The following is a 19,449-nucleotide window of genomic DNA, read 5'->3' as shown; positions in this document are numbered from 1 at the left end:
ACATAAAGGAATACTATGCAATTATTAAAAATAATGAAGTGGATCTCACCATATTAACATGGTGGGAGGGTGCAAGGGATGTGTCTGAGTTGCTTATTTATGCATAGAAAGAAGTCTAGCCCTGGCTGGGGTGGCTCAGTGGATTGAGTGCCAGCCTGCAGACCAAAGGATCGCTGGTTTGATTCCCAGTCTAGGGCACATGCCTGGGTTGCAGGCCAGGTCCCCAGTAAGAGACGTTCAGGAGGCAACCACACATTGATGTTTTTCTCCTTCTCCTTCTCCCTCCCTTCTCCTCTCTAAAAAATAAATAAATAAATAAAATCTTTAAAAAGAAAAAGAAAAGGAAAGAAGGAAGGAAGGAAGGAAGGAAGGAAGGAAGGAAGGAAGGAAGGAAGGAAGGAGTCAAAAAGAAACAGCTGGTTAAAATGGCTGCTTCCTGGGAATGAAATAGGATGGTAATGGGGATTAAGATTTACACTCCAGTTTATGTATTTTTGTATCATGTGAATTTTTACCAGCAAATGTTACGTTGCAATTAACAACCAACACATACTTTCTTTTTAAAAGCCAAGCTAAATGTAGGCAGATACAAGGCAGCAATTCTTTTGCTTATTCATTCCTTATTAAGTCACTCTTTACTCCTAAAAATATTAGTTTACACTATTCACAGGGTTGTTCACATAAACCTGTATAATAATAAAGCCTTATCTGATTGCGTGGATAAATCTACGTGCACAATACTAACATTCGACCTCTGGTTTGGGGAGGTTTCAGTGAAATGTATTATGAATGGAAAAATATATGCTGGATTTCAAATATTTTGTGAAGAAAGAAAGGAATGTCAGGTATTTCCATTAACATTTTATATTAATCACATGTTAAAGTGATATCATTTTGGATACATTATGATAAATACATTGCTAACATATTTTAGCACCATATTAAAGTTAATTTGACCTGTTCTCCTCTTTTAACCTTTTGAAGTGCGGCTACTAGGACATTTTACATTAGACACATGGCTCACGTTCCATTCCTACGGGAGCATTTCTAGAAGGCACCACAAGAGGGGCCCATACCTGTTCCACAGGTCGTCGTCTTCTCCACCCCAACCCCAGAAAGCATTGGGGAAGCCGTTGATTTTCCGAAACTGTTCCACTGTGAGGCCGCTCACTCCGCCAAAGAACTCAGTGTAAGGAAGCCTGAAAGGATGTACAACATCAGCCACGTGCGCACTGGAGGGCAACGTTTTTCCCAGAATGGGCCACCCCGCTGGAGAACATGTCTTAAATAGAACAACACTCTCCGTGCCGCTGCCCTGGACCACCTGAAATCGTCTCCTCGTGCTCAGACGCGTCAACCTGAGCAGCTCACAGAACGTTTTTTCAAACAGCTTTACGGAGGCACAACTGACATGCTACATAATTCACCTATTTCAAAAGAGCGTAATTCAGTGAGCTTTAGCATTTCACAGCGTTGTGCAGCCATGACCACAATCAATTTGGATACAGTTCATTACTCCCAAAAGAAGCCTTGTACCCATTAGCAGGGACTCCTCGTTAGCAGGGACTCCTCGCTTCCCCCGATTCCCCTCAGCCCCATGCCACCATTATTCTCCTTTCTGTCTATAGATCTGCCTATTCTGGATAGACCTTATAAACGAAATCACATACTATGTTGTCTTTTGTAACTAGTTTCACTTAGCATGTTTTCAAGGTTGAGCTACATTGTTGCATATATCAGTACTTTATTCCTTTATATTGACAAACGGTATTTCAGTGTGTGGCTACGCTCTATTTCGTTTTCCCATTCATCAGCTGATGGACATTTGGGTTGGAGCTAATTGGACTTGTCATCTTTGCATCTCTCCTCATTCTTTTAGTTTTACTTCTTGAATTAGGAGGAAATGATACTCACAGATACATATACTTATCCAATTTGGTTGCAAAATGCCTTGGCATCTGTCCACAGCCATAGTAGTTACGATCACTTTCTGGTATATGATCCACATCGTGAAAAATAAGACAGTCCCAGTCCAAGTCCTTCATTGCTTCTCGAAAACCAACGTTGAAAAGCATGGCTCGATTAAAGGGTTGGGTGCCAACCTAAGAGGACAGAACTCTACTTGTAAAAGGACTGTTGAGGCATAGTCGCTGCTGCCTGAGCCTGGCCCAAGAGGAAGCTTACTGAAGGCGACTGGGGAAAGGTCACTGGGCCAGAAGTGAGGCAGGCGCAGCTCCACTCATCGCTGACTCACAGCCACCTGACCCCTAGCCTCGATTTCCTTGGAAATAACACGGGTGACAACGATAAGCCCAAGCGTCTCTCTCCCAAGGCTGCCACAAAGGCAAAGAGCAGCTAGGAAATCACCCAGCCCCATACAAGGAAGGAGAACACACCGCCAGTTTCTACTTACAGCTCCTTATTATAAGGGAATCTCTTGGAGCCTGCAGACACCACCCAATGCAACTCTGGCAAAGCCAACACACAAGAGCCCTTTGTTCCAGGGTAAACAAAGTTCCACTCTGGACTCACACCTGTGGTATTGACTGAGCAACATGTCAAAGGGCAGCACAGAATTGCTCCTTCTTTCCCCTCCCGCCTCAGGATGACTCAATGACAAAATGTCGGTTTTACTGGCTCCTCACACTGCAGGCGGATTAGTGGGAAGCGCTCTAAACTGCTGCGCCGGGAGAAGGAGGAGGGCAAAGAAAGGACCGACCACTCACTTGTTCAATGACATAAAATGCAAACCGCAGGCGCTGGCGCTGAAGCATGGGAATCAGGTGCCTGAGCAGGACTGGGAGGTGCTCGTGGCGGTTCCGGAAGGGGATAAGGATGGCCACCTGGAGTGGGTCAAACCAAAAGGGTTGGTTAGTCCCCCCGCTTCCGCAGAGTTAGTGACCAGCTCTCGGGGAGTAGGGCTGGGAGGCTGCCTCGTTCTCAGCTTCCTCTAAAGGAAGAACCACTTTGGCAAGTCGACCCTTGGAAGTAAGGTCCTTCTCTTACATGCCTCATAGTATGCACATAGTGGGCCTGCTGAATGCATTCATTCTAGACCACAGCCAGGGGAAGACATACATGGTGACCCAGTACATGGATAGATCCCTAGGTATATATAAATATACAACTAAAATACACTTCACAAAACAGTGCTTCCCCTTACACTATGCAATGAACTTGAACACAGGTGTATTTATTGAACGATGGTCATTAAACTGATTTTACATTCTAGCCGTGGGCGGGAAACGCTGACCTGTTTCAGATCTGCTCCGAGCGCGCTGCCCACGGCTGCCTCACCGGGTGGGCATGGAACATGCGCTTCCAAACCCTCGCTGTTGGGCTATCTCCACGTCTCACCCCACTGAAATTACAGTGACAATGGCGACTGAGGCAGGAAGCACTGAGTCTGTGAAGATGGCCTCTGTCAGCATGCCACAGAAGACCTACCAGTCCCCCACCCCGGCTTACGACAGTCCTATAAGGGAGACAAAGGACCCTGCTTAGTCATCAGAAGGATGCAAATTTCTGGGGCTACAGAAGAGTCTTTAGGGAAATACATTCCTCCAGAATATTTTCATCAAATGCAAATACTCTTCAGTGGGTTAGTAGGAAGCTAGTTGTGAAAGGCCACAGGCAGCGAATCCCGCGGGGGTTGGGTACGGCGGCCGGCCCCAGGTGGGCTTCCCGGCGCTGCGGGTCTGGGCCCACCGCCTACCTTCCATCGGGGCACGCAGTCGGAGGGTGTCCAGTGACCCCCGAGCTTGATGGCTGGGTCTCTGGAAAAGAGTTTATGAATGGTATCCATTCCAATTTCACTCATGTTTATGTCTATTGGGCCCTCTGGACAGAGAGAGAGAGAGAGAAAAATAAAGTAAGAGGCCAGAAAATGATAGATTCCTTCCCCGTGTCCAGGGTTACCCTATGGAGAAGTTCAGCGCTTTTCCAGCTTATTGTGTCTTTAACAGGGATGGGAGTCCCTTCCTCGGCTTTCTAACTCCCTGCGTTTCAGGTCATCACTATTACCAGGTAAAGCAGCAAATCCAGAAACCAAGACTTTATAGAGTTCTGCTTCTGCCTTGGGTATAGAAAGAAATTAAGACCATGTAAAACGGCAGCTGAACTTAGAGAGAAGGAGGAGAACAGCTGAGCTTGGAGCCCTTTGTGTGCTCTGGGGGCAGGAGCAGGCTCACTGTCCCCGCTGATTTCCCAGTGACCCTGGCTGGCCATGTCCAAGCTCAGAACACGCATCATCTCTGACTTATGACAGCAGAACTAAGGTACAGAAAAGGTATAATACTTTATTGTCCTTGTTTTAAGAGTGCACCTGGGAGCCCAAGAATAGAAGGGAGAATTTTTTTAACTAGCACTTTTTTAAGAAAATAACTTCTCTCATATCAAATGAGTTATAATCAGTGTAAGATTTATACTGAAAGATGAAGCTGGTTGCCTATACTTTCTCTAGGACGTCTTAATAGACCCCAAGTTACAAGCAAGGCTGTGCGTGCAAAGTCAAGAGGGAAAAATGTAGACAACGGCACCAGGAACGTGAGGGACCTTGCAGGGGGCTGAGTGGGGTCAGGACACGAGTAACGTTCCCAGTCCCTGTTTCCAGTGGCGGGGGAGGCACTTCTGTTCTCTAGAGGCGTATACACTGAGAGCGCAAGAACACCCTCCCTCTTGTTTTAACCAAATGAAAAGAGCGGTTTCAATGCAGAGGGCGATAAGCAAGAGCTCTACTCACTCATGGAAGGGAGCCTTTCGGGGCAGGTATGGTTTGCAAAGTAGGTGAAGTCTTCAGGAAGAAAAGTTGTGGTTTGTAGGAAGGTTTCGCTGTGGTTCAAGTCAAGAGGATAATCTAGAGAGGCGAGAAGAAAAAGCAACTCAGACTGGTACACGTGATCAGTTCTGCAGCCCCCAGATGTCTACCACCCAAGTTTTTTTCCTTAGACATCCTTTTTTTGGGAAGCAGGACTCTGGACTAGCTCTCCACCACAGCTACAAATGTAAACCCATCAGTGAAACTGTTAACCAGATGATGTTGTTTTAACCAGTGTTTCTATTCTTATTGATATTGCAGCTTTATATGCCCTCGGCTTACAGTCAAACAACTCCACCATGTAACTATAAAACAGCAGTGTTCCCCGTACCTTATTCTCTAAAGGAACCACTCTCACTTCTGTTAGCCAGCGACCTTATTGGTTACCTTCATTCCCTACGTGGTTAATCGCACGCTTCCGTCTCAGGCCTTACCTGTGGACTTCCCACTTCCCTGCTCCACCAGCGCACCCTTTCCATCGGCCAGCCTCCAAACAGTCACGTGATAACTGTGATTAGTAGAGTCTTTAATATTTACATTATGACGATTCTACAGATACCACTCACAGTTGAGAAATGTGGGGAGTTAGGATTACTTTTCCTTCCTTTCCTGAGTATTTTTTCCCAGGCTGACTGTCTTGTTTTTCTGTTTGCCAGGTTCTGTGCAGGGCAGTGACTGGCTCGACAGCATGCGCATTAACACTGCGCTTCTGCTGAAGACGTTCCGTTCCGGCATCAGGCATTCCCTCAATTTCACCTTCCCAAGAAGGTGCAGGGCCTTCCGCTCCACCCCCCTTTGAATGGGCTTTCCTTCGCGCCTGACGCCTGATGTGCCCTGATGTGCAGATGCTCTGCTCCGAGCTCCCTTCTCCATCGTCCTGGGGGATTCCTTTCCTCCACTGTATTGAACCTTATTTTCCCCAAGTTCAATTTCTCCCTTTTTCTCACTTAATGGAGCACATTCTCCATGTAGCTTTCTAAGAAGGGGAAATGGGAAGTGATTTTGAAACTTTATGTATCCGACTGCTTTTATTCTTCCTCACTGGACTCAGGCTGGTTGGGTTTAGAAAATTCTAGGCTGGCAATAATTTTCCTTTAGAGTTGTAAAGGCGCTGTCCTACCGCCTCTGGACTCCATTGAGTCTGTTAAGGCCAAAGCCATTCCAATCCCTGATCAAAGGTGAGTGGTCATGTCTTTCCGGAAGTATCAAGAACTTTCTGTTCAGAAAATTTCATACTGGTATGCCTTGCGAGGGGGTCTCTTTTTACTCACTGTGTGGACCGTACCTAGCCATTTTGCTACACTACCAATTTCCTCAGTTTTACCCCGCTCTTCTTTTAATGATCATTTCTGCTATCACATTTTTAACTCCAGAGAGTCCTTTTTATGTTCTGAACATTCATTTCTTACAATATAGTCTTGTTTCATAATTTGCTATCCTTTTTCTCCTACCCTGGAGAATATATGTTACTGTTGTTTTAATATTCTTCTCCCAGCATAGTCTGTTTCCTCCAGTTTGCTGCCTCTTGCTTGTTTCAATCCCTGGCTCAGCAACCCTTGGTCATCTGCTAATACTGAACAGCAGGGCACCGATCAGCTACCTGGAAGGGTTTGGACCGAGGTTGTTCATCACAGGGTGTTCTGGCCAGAAGTCTGGTTTCGGAACTCCCAGACTCAGTGTCATGGGGTCTTTCCTTTTGGTCCAGTCACATGGCCCAGGGGAGTCTATTCTAATCTGCCACAACAGTACAGTCTTGGCTATAAGCATCCTGGAATGGAGGACACTTAAACCAAGCCAGGTAACCCCAACTTGAGGGAGCCTCTGTTTTACCATCTTCGAAGGGTATCAAGTCTCCAGTCCTTCGCCCAGATGGGCAAGGGACCTGGGTGTCTGACTGCTTTTCCTGTAGCTTTTCAACCAACCTTTATCTGAGTTGCTACCTTTATTTCTATCTCCCAAAGTACCTGAGATTGCTAATTTCTGAGCTTCTGGGAGATTCTGGGGTAGGAACTGGGTCCAGCGTTTCTTGTGCTTCAAGGAACTGGAAAGCTGGGAGCCAGATGACGACCCCATGGAGGAACATAAAAAGCACTGTGAAGAGTTAACCCCTGGGGAATATTTGAAACTGGACAAAGAAAGAGCCAAGAACAAAACTGCCAACGAAGCCACCAGTACGCAGAAAGAACCCGAAGAAACTGCAAAGCCAGGCCGCTGTGCCACTGAGCAGCTGGGAGCCAGGAAGCGATGCCCCGCCTGATCGCCAGGTCCCAGAGTAGACCACGGCCCTGCCCAGGCGCCACCCAGGGCTGCCCCAGCTTTGCTCTGGGGCCCACCCCAGCGCCTTAGGCAAGGAGAGCATCACAATTTTTAAATGAGGATATTTAAACTGTGTATAAACGGGCTTTCCCTGCTGGCACATTAGCAGTCGGGTGTGGGGAGGGGGTCTGTTAAGTCCTTTATGAGTGATACACCTGTTTTCCAACTTCCAAAAATGTTTGCTGTGATCTCCTTCCTTGTTCTCTTCATTCCTAACGGCTTAAACACCACCTATGTATACACGCATGCAGCACACACACACCTCTGGAGTGTCATTTCGTGGGGTTTTAAGTGTGTGAGGCAGACGCCTTTTTCCTAGGGGACTGTATAAAGGGAGCCCCTCCAACCCCTTACTTTTTTTATAGATAAGGAAACTGTGGCACCATATGTACAACTCGTATGGGGAGCCTTGGCTAGAACATGACAAAGCTCTGGCTAAACTCTGGGTCACTGCTCTTTCCATTATACTGTATTATTTTTGCAGAGTTTTAAAACCGCTTTCACCAATCCTTTCAGATTCATGCCGATTCTATGAACATTAAAACTTCCTATTCAGCCCTGGCTGGTGTGGCTCAGTGGATTGGGTTCCAGCCTGCAAACCAAAGGGTCGCTAGTTTGATTCCCAGTCAGGGCACATGGTTGGGTCCCCAATGAGGGGCACATGAGAGGCATCCACACATTGATGTTTCTCTCCCTCTCTTTCTCCCTCCTTTCCCCTCTCTCTAAAGATAATTAAAATCTTAAAAAACAACAAAACTTCCTACTCAAATTCACTTTGCAACCTGAAATTCAGAATCTTCAACTCAGATATTTTTTTAAAAGCACCGTGAGATTGTATCCAAGAATCAAACTGCTAACACAGTGAACCCTCTACCATAGGCACACAGCTGCCTCCTCCACAAGTGCTCAGAGGACAAACCTCAGTGAGAGGCAACGGGGGGAGGATTTTAACAGTCTCGCAACAGGGAAAGAAAGTCACAGACTCTTTCTGTCCTTTTTAGTTGCAGCTTTCCTGGAAAACACGAAGCCTGCATTTACATAAAGACATAAAGTAAGTCAGCATTAACCCCAAAGGTAAAATAACAGTTATGCAGAACTTAGTCCAAAGTCCTTAGTTCACACATGCACACCTGTCCTAAGTTGGGTCTTTTCTGAAGGTATTAATTACCATATTTTGCTGTGTATAATGTGTACCTTTTTGCTCACATTTTTGAGGGGGAAAAAGGGATGCGCACTATACATGAGTAGTACTAATTCCATATCTGTATAAATGTTTTTAATTCTTTTATTTATGCTTATGCATTAAAAGTAAAACTCTACAAAGCAATAACGATATCCATATGCAAAATAATACCCTGGATACAATAATCAATTTTGTTTCTATATATAAATAAGTAAAAAATTGAATTAAAAAATTAAAATGAAAGATTTTTTTCCTGAAAGTTTGGACCAAAAACGTGGGTGCGCATTATACACGGCAAATATGGTAACACTTCAAAACACTATGTGAAAAACCTTCAATACTAATTATTACTCTGGATGATTCTGATTTTGCTTCTTAATTACATACACATACTCTTCTCTTTAAAATACATCATAGTAATTACATTTTCCTAGAAGGCAAAGAAATTCCCAGAGGGATTATAGTAAGTGTTTTCATAAGCAAATCAACAAAAAACAGAAGAGAATAATAATCCTCGGCAATGACAATGACAGAACCAAGCCTCAGAGCTACAACCTAGACAGAAAGTAAGTAAAAATAAAGACAAAAACAACAACAACATAAACATGTGGGAGAGGAGACAATTTTTAACTCTTCCTACTTCTGGGGTTTGAAGCCACATACATTCCTTCCTGCTGCCTTCAAACACTGACGTAACAGGCCTGGGACCAACCAGCACCGAACAAAACAGGGCAAAACAAAACACCATGTATTTTTTCCTTCCGGCTACTAAATAGTGTCATTTAAAAAAAGAAAAGAACCTCAAATACACAACTCATAAGTGGAAGTCCTCCATCATAACCCACACAATAATAATCTTAGGGGGAAACTTCCCAAAACTCTGAATTTCCTTATTTTACATTTTAAGTTCTGGAGATAAAAATTTTAGGGAAGTGAAAGAGGCAGAGGACACCCATTGCTCCTGGTCTGTAAAACTGCACACTCATTGTGGGGCCCTGGCTCTCCTGTCCTGCCACCCGGGAATCAGTGACCACATGGCAGACACCCCTCGGGGGACCCAAACGCCGCGTCTCACTCTTCCAAAGCAGGTACTTACTGAAGGAGGAAACTGCTGAAAGAAAAAAACACGCTCGCAGAGTGTCCATGGCCATGGTTTTACTTTTTCACTTAAATCTAATCTTTTCCAAATCAGGACATGTTCCTCTAGCAAGGAAGGTAGAAGGGCAAGAAGGCAGCTGTTTCCACGCTTATAAAATGGGAAAGCAAGAGACATCCTTCCACCTACAGATTCAAAAGGGCCTGCTTATTCAACTCTATCCCACATCAGTGGTTCAGCGGCTTTGGCTGCAGTTAGAACCATCTAGAAGCTTTTAAAAATCCTAATGCCCAGGCTATGCCCCAGGCTAATTAAATAGGAACTTCTGGGGACACGGTGTAGGCATCAGTATTTTATAAGCCCCCCCAACCCTGGGATCCAAGGTGCAAGCGTGGCGGACATGGCTACCCCAATATGGGGCAGGGCCGCAATCTGCTTTCTCCCTCCTATTACCAAATCTAGCTGAGCAGAGTGTGGGAAGTGCTGATCGAAAGATTCCAGAAAGAACCACCATTTTTCCCTCCCACTGAGGAGAAAACCAAAAAACATTTGCCTCTCTGCTTAAAATATGTAGAAACTTACATATGTCAGAAAGATGTCAGGGGACAATATGTGCCCAATATAAGGAATTAGCGTCCTTCCAGAGTTAGCATGCGTAAGGCCGGCACCTGCCGCGGTAGGCCAGGATCCCCTCCCTGGCTCTGCCAGCAGAGAACTGCTTTGAAATGAATAAAAATGACTGGCTTTCACTAGATACACTTCCAAAGAAACGATATTTCTTTTTTAATACTCGTTAAAGATGTGTCGATAACAAAGACGCCCATCAAGGTGGTCATCTCAGGATTAGGTTACAATGCTTTAAATGTGTTTTCTTGTCCTGAGACCACAGTTTGGCTAAAAAACTCTGAAAATCAATTGCTTGCTCTTGGCGGGGGAGAGGGGGAAGGAAGTACCAAAACTTATCTGGTTTGCTAACTATGGTGCTTTGTTGCTGCTAAGCTGGCCAGCAGGACAGATTGATAAATTAGGATGTGGCCAATTAAAAAAGTTAAAGTTTTAAAAAATCATTCAAAAAATTAATTTAGAGAGAGACAGATAATGGCGGGGAGAGAATGAGAGAGAATGAGAGAGAGAGAGAGAGAGAGAGAACATACAACATTGGTCTGCTGTTCCACCCATCCATGCATTTTAGTGGTTGCTTCCTGTATGTGGCCTGACTAGGGGTCAAACCTGCAACCTTAGTGTATCAGGATGATGCTCTAACCAACTGTGCTACTGGCCAGGACTAGGATGTGGTCTCTTTTAAAGATTTAACTTCCCTTCAAGAGGCAATGTTTCTCTTGAGATCTTAATCACCAGAAGGTAATTCACATTTGCAAAGCAATTTCATGTTCTCCAGTGAGCTGTGGACTAACTTAGAACTTACTACAGAAGGAAGGACCAATTTGAAGGAAAGACTTTTTTAAAAAAATATACATATTTGATGATACTAGGCTTGAGTGAAAGCAGTAAGGAGCCATTGGAAAGCACACCAGTCCTCAGTTAAAGACCTAAGAGGCAAATCATGAGTGCTCAGCAGAATGGAAATCTCAGAATCTATTTTTAAAATGAAACCCATCCCTGGCTAGACTGGATAAGCCTCACGACAGTCCCACTTAACCATCTGGAAATACTTCCTTTGTTCAATTTTTGGAAGAGTTAGAAAGAGAGACATAAAAAAGCTTTCTCTCAAAGGTAAAGACCTGCCTATGTATATAGTCTTACATAAAAATAGTCAAAGCCATGATTCAGAAACAAGTTCTTATATTTTAAGGAAGCCATCTAACCTGTGTTCTCTTTTCCTCTTTATATAATTAGTGCTTATAAAATAATAAAAGCCTCAGGTAAAAGTTCCAAAGATTGAGGCAGAAATGTTCACTCTTGTGTCCATCACTCTAATGTTTAGTTGAACAGCCTGGAAAGCTCTCTTGAAGGCTGAATGAATCTGACCACCAGGCTCAGCCACGGAGCTGGAATTACACCATAGGATGAGTCCTGGCTGGTGTGGCTCAGTGGATTGAGCACTGGCCTGAGAACCAAAGGGTCGCTGGTTCGATTCCCAGTCAGGCCACATGCCTGGGTTGCAGGCCAGGTTCTCAGCAGTGGGCACATGAGAGGCAACCATACGTTGATGTTTCTCTCCCTCTCTTTTTCCTCCCTTCCCCTCTGTCTAAAAAATAAACAAATAAAATCTTTTAAAAAAAGAAAAGATATGTAAAAACACCACAGTATGAAAATGCCACCTGGCTGGGGAAAGTAAACCAGGTCACCTCATAAACTTTTTCCAGAAGCCACTTTTGTAATTTGTGGAAACTGTCCTGAATGACATGCTTATTACAAGATAAGAACTTGCTAAGCATTCATAAACAAGCCCCACTGGGTGGAACAAATTCAAGCCGAGTCGGACAGAAAGGATGGAGCAACCCTTCCCACGTGGCAACCAGGCTGGGCTGGCTTTGGAAACAACATGAACATTGTCCTCGCCATGTGTAATGCAAAGAGCAAAACAAACAAATCCCACACCATGAAGCCATAAAATAAGTATCAGGAAGTCCAACCAAGTCCTGCTTTTCCTCAGTGGCTGCAGAAATACGTTTTTTTGAAATCACTTCCAGGATCAGCTTTGGGTGCTCCTGTTCTGCTGCTGTCCTGCAATATGCCTCATCGGTCTACTGGGGGCAACTACACTGAAAAGGGGTCTTGAAAGTACTCCTTACCTCCTCGTCCCTGAAAAATACTAGGAGCGAAAATGGAGTCATTCATTCAAACACACTTAACAGACTATCAGCAAAACAAACAAGGATTTGTTTTGCGAGAGGTTCTTTTTGGTAGTAAGGTAAGACTCAGCCAAGCCTTCCTTCTTTTACAATACACTTTGTTCCATCAAAGATAATTATTCGAACCAAATTTCCTTCTCCTGGGAGGAGACATTCGAAGCAGACCACGTCCTTTACTAACAACATACCTGAGTCATTTAGGCTGCTGTTCCTCCTGGCATAGGCGCTCCGAACCACCTGCTCATAGACCTGAGCGCCGATGGTCCGCATGTTGTCCCGGATCAGAATGCCTTGCGCTTGCATCATAAAGAGGTAGGTGTTCACTGCAGGAAAGAGGAAGGAGAGGAAAGACGAGGTGAATTTAAAAGCAAGCACTAAAACAAGACAAACAAAAAGTACACATAACTTGGGTTTTGTTTTTTTTAAACCTCTTTTCGCTCTAACACCTTACGAATGCCACAGCTGTTTTCCATACGGGGTCCAATGTTTCCAGGACACCCACATTCTTAGTGTGCCTAGCAGGACTTAGGGGGATTTCTGTCACTATTCGGGAGCTTCAGAAAAACCATACATTTAAAGAAGTATACTCCACCAGGTCTTCCAACACCCAATCTGTATTCTAGCAAGGTAACAATCAGGAAGGCCTTTCTGGAGCAATTAAAGTATTTTTAAAAAGGTCTCGGATCTCTCTAAGTCTCCTCCTCAATGCCTGACAGCTCTACACGGGAATGGAACCACCGGGAGTGGAACCATCGACTGCTCTGCCTAAGGCAATGCTGAGGTCTAGGTCTGGTCTTGGCAGCCTTTCAGAAGTGGTGGACTAAGGCGCCAGCTCCTTCTCTTTGGGCGTCTGGCGAGGAAAGAAGATAATGAAAGAGTGTAAGCAGTACTCGCTACCCACCCACCTCGGCCCCAAAGTCCAAAGCGGTGGGGGAAAAGCAGGGACTAAGTTCAATTGTCAACTGAAACACATACATATTCACACACACACATCCACAAATATCAAATCATGATACTATACAGCTAAAACTAATATAATGCTATGTATCAATTATATCTTAATAAAAATCAGAACAAAACCAAATCTATATTCTTTACAAATGATTATTCAGATTAACTGCCCCAACACTGCCATTTCAGAGAGAAAACTCCGCTGGGTTTTCTTTAAGTCTCTCAGTGATAGAAAGCTCGGAGATCAGGAATAGAAGTGAATATAATTCCTGCATTCCCTTGCGATCTCAAACACCGTGCCATCTATTTTCATATTTTCAGGAAATGGTAAGGCTTAAAAACAGCTGCTTTATCAACAGAATTTACTCACTTCCCCCTCACCGCCTTGAAAGGGAGGGTGTCTTACAGGGTGGCCCATTTACAAATCTAAACTCCGGCGTGTGCCGGGGACCCTCTGAAGCCTTAACCAGGCAGGCCCGGTGGGCGCTCCGTGGGGGCAGGAGCCGCTCCTCCAGACTTGGCATGCGTGGCCTCGGTCTGTCCTGGCTCTTCCACTAGATATACTTTGTTAACACAGTTTCATCATTATTATCACAGCATCCTATGCATAATGAGCAGTAAATAACTAAGTGGGTGAAGTTCAAAAGTCACTTTACTTTATTTCAAGCTATTGTGTTTGGTGCTTGTGCTGGTGACGGAGGTGGAGACCGGGCCAGCCAACCGGCACAACTCTTGGCCACGAAAAGCCCAGGTGGCCCCCATTAAATTAAACAGATACATAAAATCTTTCAGAAGACTTCAAATCATCTCTAAGGTACACCCCGAGCCATGAACTCATAAACAAAAGAAGCCAGTGTTCAGAAGGCTTTCAGAGATGAGGCAGCCCTTGTGGATCGGGCCCTGCATTGAGCGCAAGACAACCCCACGCTTAACTTCTGGCGTTGGCATTAACTTCTGGGCTATTGGGGGAAGAGCCCAGATGGTGCTTATTCTCTCACTGGAAAAAGTTATGGAAAGAGACAGCCTCAAACCCTTTAAAAAGTGTAGCTCTCTGAAGCCTCTGAAAATAAGAGTTATATCTCATTTTCTATTTATAGCAGATAGCACGGTACCGGGTCACAGTTTATAGACAGTCCATAAATACCTGTTAAACATAAGATTTAAACTTCATCCAGTATCAAATTTCTAAAGTGGTCCTGTGTTTTGTTTTGTTTTTTCCTATCATTTGAGCTATAGAATATATACATAATACGTATAACTGCCCTGAAATCCTTCCATTCCCCACATACTGCGGAACCAGTTGTCTTCAATAATACAAAAACAAGTATCTGCTGAACACCATGTGTAAAAGCTGTTAGCACTGCAAAAAATATACTGCGTCCTTCCCCACAGATCTTGCAGTCTTCTCTGTGCTTTCTGTCTTCCACAGTGTAAAGGACACTGTAGTTAAGCCCCACTTATAATTCTCTCTTAGTTCTGGAATCCCAACTGCAGGATTGCTCTAAGGCAGCTCTCGAACTCTGCCCTGCCTCCCTCCTGGAGGGCTTGTTAGAGCCGGGCCCAGGCCCCACCCCCAGAGGCTGACCCCGTGTGTCTGCATTTTTATCCAGAACCATGGTTCTAGGGAATTTTAGCTACATAGTAAGTAATGGTAAGTAACATTTATTGAGCACTTAATTCCGTAATTCTTTATCGCATTTACTCCTCATAATTATCTTAAGAGACAAGTAAACAACCCAACTTACAGTCAACTTCTAGGCCTCAGTTTCTCCACGTAGGTCAACAGCAAAATGGTCCTGGATCAGATGTATCTATGCTCGAACCACTAGGCTTAAGGCCTTGCTTATCCACGTTCTAGCCACAATCTCCGCAAAGTTTGAAGCACCCCCACGGTTAAAATGATTACTCTTAAGGACATGGCTCTCCAGTCTTTCTCCTGCCAGAAGGATCCTTCCTCCTTCCAGAGGCAGCCACACCGCCCCTGCGCCTGCCGACCCGCCAGGTCCCGTTCTTTCTGCCACGGACACCTGAGGCACCCTTCGGACCCCAGTGTAGATCCTTCTGCGCTCTCCCCCGCTTCTCCCGGCTCCGTGGTGCTGTTGGGGATTATCCAAAACGGGCCTTTTGTTTCTGTTCTGTCTTAGTTTGCTAACAACTGCCTCACGCGTCAGTCTTGTCATCCAACGAATAAATTGCACAAACCACATCTTATTAATGCTTTCTCTAATTCTCTACAGAAATGAGCACAATACTGGAGGAAAAAAAGGCTGAGGAAATAAATTTCGCACAACAAGAGGAAAATAATCACATATTTATATACGGGATTGGATGGGATTTTAAAGAACACTTTCAAGAGCATCTAACGCTTTCACACCATCCAAAAACCATGCCTTTTAAGAGCACAGAGTCAGCATGTAAAACACAGCCATCTTCAAAGAAAATTTTACTTGGGGTTGGATCCAAAATGGTTCCCAGTCACTTTCTCTCTGGCTCTCACTCTGCCTCCTGACAAAACAGTCGAAACCTTTCGCCCACTGCAGGTAGTTTCAATCACCCTCACACACGCACGCGATGCCTCTCACCTCCCCCCCGCCCCCCCCGCCCCCCACGCCCGAGGCCCGACGGCCCCACCCCCTCCGCGCCCCTCCCACGGGGGCACCGCAGTCCGGCGAGCCTGGCCGCTCTCCTCCGGACACGGGCCCTGGGGTCTGCACCCGGCAGAGGGCAGTGCCCGGGCCGGCAGAGCAGCGAGGTCCGGCACAAGCAGAACTCCCAGCAGCCCGGTTGCCTCTGTTCCCAAGGCACTGGCATCCCGGGCCCCCTCTTGGAGACCCACAATTCACAGCAACTCAAGACCCAAGAAAGTCTCCAACACAGTGGTTCAATGATCTACCCCGCCATTCCCCAAACCAAGCCCCCGCCCCCTGATACTAGTAACATCAAGTGACTCTGCAGAACTTGATTTGGGAAATTGTGTTTTCAATTTCTGTTAATAGAATTTAAAACTTCCATTACCAGGTAGGTAATCGATCAGTCAATAATTAACAAATGTTGTTGGAAAATAGTCACACCATATTGCTGATTCACATTAAGCTTGCTGGAGGCAAACCCTCAGTCTTTTCAGATGTGTTGCTGCTAAGCTACCCTTTCCTATTCTGCGCTCCCACCTTTGGTTATACAGACCCAACTGTGGGACCTCACAAGTGTCCCTATTAACAGTCCTGTTACTAAATGTAGTCCATGGCTCCAGCCTACACTGCCGAGTATGTATGCACACACACGCTGCTTTTAATCTGAATGATCTCATTTAAAATCCACATCTTTGTGAAGTACGTATCATCTTCATTTTTTTATTTTAGATAAGGAAGGCCTCCAGAAATCATTTACCCAAGGTCATACAGTTAATGAAGTTAAAAACAGAAAGAAGTAAGGTTCCAAAACATTTTGATGAGCTTTTTCTCTGAAAAAATGGTACTTTCCGGTAATATGGCCCTGATCAACAGTGGCTGAATCACAGCTTTAAAAATTTTTTGAATTGACACACGGCTTATTAAATCGTCCCTTGTTCCAGTGTGTATTGAGCACTTCCCTAAGTGCTTTTCACAGAAGATACTAGAACAAGGGGGCGGGGGCGGGGGGCAGGGGACACAGGATGAGTAAGACAACACAGGATGAGGTACAGACGCAATTCCGTAAGAAATTACAATGCAGTTTGATAAACGCTAAAATAACATTTACTACAAACTCAGGCTTACTAATAATAACTTTTTTACACTTTCCGGAGAAACTGTAATCCCTCTCCAGCCCCAGTATCTAAATGGAGGGCTCTCTTCTGCTCGCAATCCGGCTGAGAAAAATGAGCCCCCTTCAGCTTTCTGTGATCGGGAATTTCCAGCCAGAAGCCAGTGTGAGCCGCCGTGGGCGACGGCTTTGACTGGCGTTTCCGGGAGCAAAGCCCTCGGTCTCCTAACAGGAAGGCGGCTCTTCCCCTCTCCATTAGCATTCCAGTCAGCCCCTGTCCGTAGGAATCAGGTGGCGCAACTGTCACTTGAACACACACATTAACAAATGCCTCTGACTCACAGACACTCCTCACCACATAATGAAATCTGACATTCCGGATTAGGAGCAAGATGAACCCACGAGGAAAAGACTCTACATACTTATGAGTTCATAATTTTTTTTTATCCTAAACATGTGTATCCCTAATGTTTGTTGCATCTGGCTTGCTGAGCTAAAAGTAGAAAAAAGCCATTCCTTTCCTGACCACTCTTTAATATCTGTGCCTTACCCGCAGTGCCCAAATACCCCAGTGCATACATATGTACAGACACACACACACAATGCGCCTGCTCTGCTCCGTGTTTCTAGTTAACACACCACCCATGTTCTTACTTGTCCGGTCCGCTGTCATCTCTCTCACTAGAACAAGAGCTCCACGAGGGCCAGGAGCTATGCCCCGCCCCCGCGGCCAGAACAGTGTGTCTGGAACACAGAAGATGCATAACAAACATCTGAATAAATGAATATCTAAGTTGGGACAACTCTGAACTCAGCTGTGCCCGAGAAGGCATGGAAAATGGGATTTCAAGCCTGTCCCTTGTATTAGCTCCCTACTCCTTTTATGAGAGGAACCCAAAACATTGTGAGTTAACCAGTTTCACTGTACTAACCTGTTCCTAAGGTCAGAAATTCTTTTCTACCAATTTAGCAGAGCTGCCAAATAGATCAACTCCCTCCCCCAGCCCCTCTAAAAATGTTTTCCGGTATTCTCGCTCCTCACAAATTTGTTGTGCAACATTATTTGTAATATGAGGAACCATTCAAAATTGCCCCAAACTGAAAAGAGCCCAGAAGTCCATGTACAGAACAGGTTAAAAATTTGTAGCCTAGTCTAAAGAACTGGCCGCCAAGCTGGGCTAGGTATATACTGTTGAGTTTTCTGTACATGAAAATAATAAAAATTCTCCTTAAACAAAATTGAAGCCTGTTTGAATTTCAGCATACAGTGACCAGAATAACTAAACTATAACTATACACAACCAAGGGCATGAATCTCTCATACACCATGTGAAATGCCACGGAAGAGCACCTGTGGTGTAATTCCATATATGTAAGGTCCAAAACACAAGCACAACTAGCCTACAGTGACAGAAGTCAGGAGGATAGGTATCCGAGGAGGGGGAGGGTTCCAAGGGGGCTTCCGCTAATCTTTCACTTCTTGATCTGGGTACTGGTTACATAGGTATGTTCATATTGTAAAAGCCATCAAGGTATTTATTCATTGATTTGCGCACATTTTAATCCACGTGTTATACTTCAATATGGGAGCGTGGGAGAGCAGCTGCTAAACCATAATGTGAGGGCAGGGTCAAAAAAGACCCAGGAAGAGGTGACTCTAGGATAAGGTCCTGAAAGAGGAGCTCTGAAATACGGACGGGGACAGCACAAATGAAGACAAAGGGGCACAGGGGGAAAACACATTGAAGGAACTAAAAGCAGTTCGGTATGGCTGGAATGAAGGGCATGCACAGCAAAAACGTGAGAGGAGGCTAGAAAAACAGAGGGGAGCAGGATCACCGAGGGCTTTATGTGCTATACTTAGGGACTTGACATTCAAGAAATGGTCCAGGATCAGATTTCAGGTGGGCCAACTAGGAAGTATCAATCAAAACAAGAAAACTCACTCCTGCTCAAATATGCGCTTTTCAGTACCCAGACAAATTCCTTAATGGGAGGAACTTCTTTGGAGGGACTGACTGAATTCTCTATGTAGAATCCCATTTGGTTACTGAAAGGTGAGTGTCCAAATCTTATCAAAGGCTACAGTTTTGTTTTCTACATGAATCAGCAGGAGGAACAACGCTGTCTGCCAAGTCCTGGAGCAAGCAGATGGAGTGAAGATGTCAAGACACCAAGCCAGGTACGACTCATGCTAACCACATCCAGGGACAGCTGGGGCTGGGGGCGGACATCTGACAGTCAGCAAAGATGCTGCTCAGGATCGGGTGTGCCTGCTGGACTAGGTGTTCTTTCCCGGATTTACTCACATCATGCCTCTTTGTTCTGAAAATCCCTTACAGGCCACACAATGTGTGAACTGTAACAGAGTCAAGGGCATTCCATGAAAACACTGAAACAAATCTATGGACCAGGGGTTATACCCCAATGCATAGGTCCACGCTTTCAAAATAAAATAAAAAGATAGGGGAAAAGGGGAGAAGGGAACAGAGCAGAGAAGGAATAAATAGAAGAAAACAGGAAGTCTCCC

At 45.0% G+C, this 19,449-nt stretch overlaps 1 protein-coding gene across 2 annotated transcripts in view; it reads right to left on the bottom strand.

The window, feature by feature from the left end:
* B4GALT5 (beta-1,4-galactosyltransferase 5) overlaps positions 1-19,449 on the bottom strand; it is a 62,066-nt gene that overhangs the window by 5,349 nt on the left and 37,268 nt on the right. For both annotated transcript variants that reach the window (XM_054573614.1, XM_054573615.1), the window contains exons 2-7: positions 12,416-12,550; positions 4,742-4,855; positions 3,716-3,840; positions 2,727-2,843; positions 1,915-2,102; positions 1,077-1,199 (exon numbers count right to left, since the gene is read on the bottom strand). In XM_054573614.1, coding sequence (XP_054429589.1) covers positions 1,077-1,199; positions 1,915-2,102; positions 2,727-2,843; positions 3,716-3,840; positions 4,742-4,855; positions 12,416-12,550 — 802 coding nt within the window. The remainder of the gene's footprint in view (positions 1-1,076; positions 1,200-1,914; positions 2,103-2,726; positions 2,844-3,715; positions 3,841-4,741; positions 4,856-12,415; positions 12,551-19,449) is intronic.

Source organism: Pteronotus mesoamericanus, unplaced genomic scaffold (genome assembly GCF_021234165.1).
Source record: "Pteronotus mesoamericanus isolate MK-2021 breed Mesoamerican mustached bat unplaced genomic scaffold, CSHL_Meso_final contig_25, whole genome shotgun sequence".
Classification (NCBI taxonomy): Eukaryota; Metazoa; Chordata; class Mammalia; order Chiroptera; family Mormoopidae; genus Pteronotus; species Pteronotus mesoamericanus.
This window is presented reverse-complemented; position numbering and strand designations above follow the sequence as displayed.